The 8,261-nt window shown below is 42.2% G+C and overlaps 1 protein-coding gene across 1 annotated transcript in view; it reads left to right on the plus strand.

Annotated features, from left to right (window-relative positions):
• LOC108790498 (serum paraoxonase/arylesterase 2-like) overlaps positions 1-2,611 on the plus strand; it is a 24,149-nt gene extending 21,538 nt beyond the window's left edge. The window contains exons 8-9 of the mRNA XM_018560765.1: positions 1,268-1,396; positions 2,315-2,611. Of these exons, the coding sequence (XP_018416267.1) occupies positions 1,268-1,396; positions 2,315-2,476 (291 nt within the window). The 3' untranslated portion in view covers positions 2,477-2,611. The remainder of the gene's footprint in view (positions 1-1,267; positions 1,397-2,314) is intronic.
• The last annotated feature ends 5,650 nt before the right edge of the window (positions 2,612-8,261 follow it).

The following is an 8,261-nucleotide window of genomic DNA, read 5'->3' on the forward strand; positions in this document are numbered from 1 at the left end:
TATATTATATATATACGGATGGACGGGAAACTCCTAAATGCAGGTGGACGTTTTAAAAGGTCCGATCCCACTTGTGTGCGCTATATTTATCTGAAACAGCCAGCAGTGCGTCGCCCCCCCAACTGCCGCTGCCGATCTCGGGCTCCGCTGTGCCCCGTGCAGGACCGGGATCGGCGCGGTGGCTCTGTGAACGGAAGGAGATCAGCAGACGATCTTCCTTTGATCTCCTCTCCGGTCTCTGAATGGGGAAGTGATGTTTATGGCATCACTTGCGCATTCAGCTGTCATTCCTGGCTACAGCAGCTGGTGAAGCAGATAACTGCTTCTTTGGGGGTCCCTATGTGACATTAGGGATCTTAAAGACCCCTGATGTCTCCATAAAGAGGACCTGTTACTGTATGTGTGCTATCACATAGGGACCTTTTTATCCCCCTATGTGATAACAATAAAGTTAAGGGTAAAAAAATAAAAGTTTGTTATTTAAAAAAAGTCACAAAAAAATATAAATGTTTTTAAAATTTCCACACACACGCAAAAGTGCGTTGGGTGTGCCTAAGTGCGAAAACGACAGTTGCACCCATTACACCGCACATGTTACATATCACTGCGAACGTCAGAGTGCGATCAATTATTTTAGGGCCATCAATCACTGTCGACACTAAACTGATGAGCGGTAAAAGCTTTTAAAGCGTCGCCTATAGCCAATGTTTGGTATGGTAGTTTTTTGCGATTTCGTGGGCGCGTGCAATTTTAAAGCTTGATGTGTCTGTTTAACCGACGTGACCCCATCTTTTATATTTTACAAACAAATTGGGTAATAATAAAGGTTTCATAACATAATGTAGGGAAAACAGATTCAAAATTTCTGGTGCATATTTCTTTATATAGGAAAAAAATTAAAACCCCCAGTGGTGATTAAATACCACCAAATGAAAGCTCTATCTGTCCCCAAAAAATGATATAAAATTTATTTTACTACATACATGCGTTGCATGATGGAATAAATGTCAGTCAAAGTACTGCAGCACTGAATACTGAAAAATGGCCTGGACAGGAAGGGGGTTTAACACCACAGTCTTCAAGGGGTTAATGATCCCTATGATTGTAACCTGTCTGTACAATGCAGACTAGATTCTGATTTTCTGCTAAGATCAACCCTCACAGATGTCTGTGGGCAAAGAACAAAACATTATCAGCAATCATTTTTTTGTGTTTTGCACTTCCAATCCCCATTTATAGTCTATATTTTATCTAATTTCCATGTCAGGTGCTCCAGTTGGAAGCCTTGTTGGATAATCTGTCAGTGGACCCAATAACAGGCGATATCTGGACAGGAGCCCATCCAAATGGACTTAAATTGTTTAAGTACAGTGCAGAAGATCCACCAGGCTCAGAGGTCAGTGTGCATATGAATGGAATATTATTTGAGAAGGAAATTATGTTTTAATTTATAGACTTGGTTTGCACAATGTTATTATTGCCAAGGTGGAGTGTTGTGGATGTAGCCTGGTTTGTGATAGAAGGCTACAATGGCTCAGTGCTCCAGGGGTCCACCTGTGCTATCCGCTTACTCACATCAGTGCACATCCCCAACGCATATCCCAGGAGGCTGCAGGAGCAGGGACATGGAGCAGCCAATGGGCATGGCTACACACATTGTCAGGAGCTGGCTACCTGAACCTGCTCACGACAACTGAGGAGCACCATGATGATGGCGGGGAACCTGGGCTATGTCACCTTGCAAATTGAGGAGGGACAACGCTGGATTCGCTGGGCAGGTGAGTATGTGAATTGAGGACAGTGCACAAAATGTAAGAGGGGTTTAAAAGAACATATGAGAGAGGTTCACTTTAACTCATAAATGTTAAGAGCCCTCATGTCCAAAGGGAACCCTTTCAAAACAAATGCACGTTTTACAATTCATACAGTTCATCACAAATCATAGGACATGATAATTTTATAATGCATTTTGGTAGTATAAACTGTTATTAGTAAATATCAATGTATTATACTGTATATTATTAAAAAAAAACAATACACGATATTCAGCAATATTGCATGACCAGTGTGGTCTGGCATAGCCAGTGTGGCACTATGAGCTTGGCTAGTTTTGTAGCTGTGCCATATAGTTGAGCTGTATCCTCCTGAAGAATTGTTATATGGTTTTGCAGTAGACGCAGCAATACATGAAAGAATTCAGAGAGTGTACTGAAGGAGACCATCTGCCCTTCTGAACACTGGCCCCAACTCTCCAACCTGCCTTCCCTCTGATATATGACCCTTGTCATTTTTACATCTGATTTTTCTGTTGCAGGTGATCCGTGTCCAGAACATTCACTCCGACAACCCAGTGGTGACCACCGTATATGCAAATGATGGCTCAGTGCTCCAGGGGTCAACCTGTGCCAATGTATGGGAGAAGAATCTACTGGTGGGCACAGTATTTCACAAAGCTCTGCACTGCAAGTTGGAGTAATAGTGCACTCTGACCAAAACGCACCCAAACGACTGTGAAATGCACTTCATTTTCAGCTGGGCAGGCCCTGCAGGTGACCACAGGAGTTTGCACACTCTAAGTGACCACAGAAAGCCCAGCATCACCACAACCTGACTTGCATAGTGTTACAAATGTGGCTGGGTTGAAGCTGGTGTGTATTTTCAATTATTGCTTTTTTTGAGTTGACCTGGAAATACTTTGGCATTGGCAAATCAATTCTAGGACAGCTGCCGCACTGTTAGGGACACTGTGCAGAATTTATGTGGATGAAACACACACACACACACACACACACACACACACACACACACACACACACACACACACATTGATCCTGCATTGCATTTCAGAGGACAACTAAAAGTTCTCCAGTGCTGGCCAACACTGTCTATGACAGCCTCGAGAGAGGGACACCATCCTTTGGCCTAGTATTGGCTGTGGTCTTCATTAATTACTATAGAAGCCTCAGAAAATACATGAGGAGTGTGCAAATACATATGTTTGGCAGGGTTAGGCCTTTTGAATCATGTGATGATTGTATTATTTTTGTAAACGTGGTGATATTTTGTATCTTGTGATATTGATGTTGCTATAAAATGGGACCAGAATAAAGCACCTTGTTTAGACGTAAACCAGTCTTGTCTAAAGCGCCTGCTTGTTTATTCATTCTTAAATGAAGGATTGTGTTTGTTATGACACTTATGTAATTAAAGTGATATTAAAGTCAAAAGGTTTTTTAACCTATTTCAAACGCTGATGAAATCACTTAAAATAAGTTTTTGTTGAAAATTACAAGAGAAGCCATGGCATATAGGTTTAGGATACATACAATATTTGATTCAATTTTTGAGACATTGCCTGGAGCCCAACTGGGCATCCCTAAATGGAAACACCGGTAATACTCCAGCGGATACAGTCTATAACAAGGGGCCTCCCATATGGAACACAAAGAAGAAGTGACCCATTATTGAAGCAATGCCAAAAGTGGGAAATAAGAAACATCCAAGGAAGAAAAGAACATAAGAAAGCATAATAACTAGAAAGAAGAAAACAGAAAATTTAAAAAAAGCTAAAGGAAAAAAAAAAAAAGACAACCTGAGACGACCTGTTCCCCCAACACCCCCCACCAGGGACACATGCATCAACGTTAGAGTAGTTGACCCACCTCGGGGGCCATACAATGAGTGATCCAAGGGTCCCATCTCTTTCAAAACTTCCACCCAGAATTATACCAAATAGTGGCAATATGTTCGTCCACCAAGTACCAAGGCATTTTTCATTTAACTTGCAGCACATTAGGAGTGGCTGCTTTAGCCAAATCCTGTTTAGCCGCCGTGAAAAAAAAAAAAATCGTACGATATTCGGCAGGTGTATTGGCAGTGTGCAACTGCTTCTACTGTAAGGTCGCACGTCTTTCGTCTTCCGAGCACGCTGGAAAACCTGCCGAAAATAGTACGATTTTCGGCAGGTTGGTAGCATGGTCGGAAGACAAATGCCGCACGGGCTGGTGTGCACAAGCGCACACTGCCCGCTCCGCACTGCAATCATCAGAAGCCCGCCCCTTAGCGGGGAGGGCTTGTGATGATCGCAAGTACGATCTGCCTGTCCAAGATGGGCAGATCGTACAAAATTTTAATGAGCTTAAAACAACTACTGTATCCCATATTTGAGTGAACTCTTAAGGTTCCCTGTGGGTCTGGAGGTCCTGTTCCCATTGGGCAACCTATGGAAGAAGTGATGGTTGATGACCTTCAAGAAGAGAGGAATAGATCAAAGAAACTACCCCCTTTCCAACAGGGTTGGCTGAATGCTCAAATAGATTGAGAGGACGTTGTAGCAGAAAACAACTAGTAGCCGCAAAAACAGCTCTCAACGTTGAGATATTTAAAGACGTCAGAAGGGGGAAGTTTACAATTTCAAAGCTTATAACCCTGTCAGGCATTAGTGAGTCATGAATCCGGTGCAACCCGACTTTAACCAAATTGAAAAACCGGGGGGTGGAGGGATAACGTATCACAGTTCTCAAAGGCAAATGCAGGGAGAAAAGTTTTCCAGAGTACTTTAACAGTATCCCAAATTTTAAGATAGTGCCTCAGGATAGGATTATTGATATGCTTTTGTACGGGAAAGATCCACGAGAGGGCATTGTAACGGATCTCGGTTTCTCGGCTGGGTATATCTGCTAAGGTCAGGTCACAGCTTCCTCTTGCTATCAACCCAGTCCAAAGTCTTCCATCAGGTCATTATAGCCTTTACCCCCAGCCATCAGCACAAAGCTTGATGTAGGGTTATGCAGTCCTACCCAGGAACCAGTGAGACGTGGTTTAGGGTAGAGAAGAAGTAGCTTTATTGAGCAGTTTGGGATGCGTAAAAAAAACAATACAATCAAAACATTAATAGAAGCAACATTCCTCCCCAGTACCTGGAAGTCCGGAGCCGCTATTAATCTTCTGCCAACAATGTACACTGGATGGGGAAAGAATAAACACAAACGATAACGGGTATAATGGGATTAACTGTTTCCATAGTGTCTGTAATATGTTAATTTACTTAGCTACACCTACTGTCCGAGTTTTGTTAATCACATTGTTAACACAATCACACAAATGGACAAACTTTAACTATGTAAATAGAAGTCCAGGGCCAGAGTTAACCCCTTGTGTGCTGCTGCATTCCATGTGGTCACAGTAAATTCAGATTGGGGTGCTGGGGTTTGCAAAACATGGATACTGGCTCCTAAGATGGCCTCCCATAACAAGCTTCATAGTCCACAGAGTCACTAGTATTTGGGGAAATGTGACACCCCATACCAGGAGGAAGAAGTAGTCCCAACTGTACCCACCTCCCAAAAATAGAACTCCTTTCTAGGCCAAGGTCCATAGTCGGTAGGGAGGAGACTGACCTTCAGTCCCCTCCAGGTGCTCAGGACACAGAGGCTTCCGTGACAGGTATCAATTGCGATAGGGTCTATTTCAGCTGCCTTCAAATTTACCCATAAAGGAGTACAAGGGGTCCTTTGATAAGATGAAAGGGGGGGCAAGTTGCGACACATAATAGCATTGATATTACATGGACTGAAAGGTCTCCTTTATTTCTAGAAATCACTTACAATGGAAGCTGTTCCTTGATGTTTCAAAGTTTTCATTTCCTGCAGTATCAGCTGGTCCACTGAGCACTGGCCCTGATATCATGTTTTAGGGTAGATCCTTTTCCTTGCAGGGTCATATGGACTCACCCTTGTGTGTGTCTCCACAAACACAGCAGGGCAAGACACTACCCTTCCCACTGCTTGTAGATGGACAGCTGCTGGAGACTGCTCTGTCCCTTGTGATCTTATACCAAAAAGGAAGTTCAGGGAAGCTGAGCTGAGAGAGTTGGAGCTGTATGGAAACATGAGGATTGCAAGTTCTTGGACAGAAATGTAAAGAAATGATTTGCGGGGCAATGTAGATTTATTTAGTCTGGAACCATTATTGAAAAAAGGTAGGATTTAAATACTACTTTATAGTGTATTTCCACTTTTGCAGTCACATTTAGGGAAACCCCTCCATATGTTTGTAACGTGTTCCTGTTCACACAGCATACTAAAAAATAACTTTAAAAAAAATTCTTACCTTTTAGAACATGTGGCACATCAATGCCTGCATGCACTATTTTTTCTGGACTGGAATGCAGGCATTGATGTGCCACGCGTTCTGGTGCAGGCGATTGCACTGCGGGCGTGGGGTGCGGCTGCAGTGCCATTGACTTCAATGCACCGCCACGCCCCCTACCACACCAGAACGCGGGGAGCCGGCCTGGATGCGATACAGTGCGTTCCAGCAGCGATTTGTGCTGGAATGTGCACTGTATATGGTGTTAACAAGCCCTGAAACAGACCACTGTAAAAGGGCTCAGAAATACCTGGAATCGGCCATCTTGCCTGATTTAACAAAACATCTTATAGGTAAGAATATTTTGTTTAAAGTTACAGCGCATTCAGTGTGTTCCCGCAGGGAATCGTGCTGGAACGCACTGTATATGGTGTGAAAAAGCCCTAAATGGAGTCTTGGGACTGACATTTGTGGAATGTGTTTATCTGATAAGCTTAATTAACATACAATGCACTAGCCACCTCTGAATGAATGAATGAAACCCCTCACCCATCACAGCCCCTCCTAATATTTAAAAGAAATAGAAGCACAAATACATTTTAACCATTAAAACCCTAACCCGAGTAAAACCAATTTAAACTGCAAGAAGCATTTTTTTTTTTTTTTTTTAGCTTATGCTATGTGAATGGGAACATGTAACCAATATAAAATAGGTGTTATCCCAATTTGTCTGAGAAAGTGCAAATATACTTTAAAATACGACTTATTTAATAGGACGAAGTGCGATGTGTGTGTGTTTTTAATGTCTGTGTGTGTTTTTTAATGAGTGTATCATATGTATGTGTGTGTGTGTGTTTCATTACGTGTGTGATGTGTGTGTGTGTTTTTTTAATTAGTGTGTGATCTGTGTGTGTTTTAAGGCGTGTGTGATGTGCCTGTTTTAATGCATGTGTGATGTGGGTGGGTGTTTTAGGGCGTGTGTGATATGTGTGTTTTTTAATGTGTGTGTGTGTGTGTATGTAGAGCCAAAAGAAATCTCACCGCTTCAATTCCTTAGCCGCCATCAGGACTCCCCAGGTGCTGGTCCAATAGGTGCGTCTCCACCTTGGAATGTAGTAGTATGCGAACAGGCCGCACTATCCAGAGAATTCCAATACTTCAGACTTTATTGAAATTCACAGTAAATCCAGTATAACAGTGTATGGAACAGCAAATGCAAGCACCACAAACCCCCAACCAGCTACAACCTCTCACACGTTTCACCCCTAGGCTTATTCATAGAGGTAACCTGTGAATTTCAATAAAGTCTGAAGTATTGGAATTCTTTGGATAGTCCAGTCTGTTCGTACAGTACTACATGTGTGTGTGTGTTTCATTACGTGTGTGATGTGTGAGTATTTTTTTTAATGAATGTGTTTCATTATGTGACAGTGTGTGATGTGTGTTTTATTGAGTGCATAAATGTTTGAACATGTGTGTTTCCCTATTTTGCCTATGGCGCTGATGCTGAACCTTCCTTAAATCCCAATGGCCAAGCTTCTATTCAATGTTGGCAGTTTGAGAGAAATAAATTAAGTATTTTGCAGTTTGGGCACTCGGGTTCAGAAACGTTCACCATCACTGTCATAGGTGGTGTAATTCCATATGGTTGGAAATTAAGCTACGGCTTCCAATATACAGTAATACCTTGGTTTACGAGCATAATTCGTTCCGGAAGCATGCTTGTAATCCAAAGCGCTTGTATATCAAAGCGAATTTCCCCATAGGAAATAATGGAAATTCAGATGATTTGTTCCACAACCCAAAAATATTCACAGAAAAATGATTACAATACAATATAGTAATATAATACTGTACAAAATATAAAGAAAAATAACCCAATTTCCGGTTACCTTCGTGGCTGGGGTGAGGGGGACAAGAGAGAGGAGCATTATTGTGTAGGACGACTTTCACCATCACTAACGGAATCACTGCTATCTCTCGGCTCAATGGAATCTTTTTCATTTCATGAAACCTTAACAAGGAATCTATCCAATGTGACATTGCATTGTCGTTAAACAGACTCATCGCTCGCACTGCTACAGCCTTATTCGGGTGGTACTTTTCTACAGAATTTTGCTCTTATTGCAAGACATTGCTTGTATATCAAGGCAAAATTTCTCAGAAATGTT

Source organism: Nanorana parkeri, unplaced genomic scaffold (genome assembly GCF_000935625.1).
Source record: "Nanorana parkeri isolate BGI_ZX_2015 unplaced genomic scaffold, ASM93562v1 scaffold477, whole genome shotgun sequence".
In the NCBI taxonomy this organism is placed as follows: Eukaryota; Metazoa; Chordata; class Amphibia; order Anura; family Dicroglossidae; genus Nanorana; species Nanorana parkeri.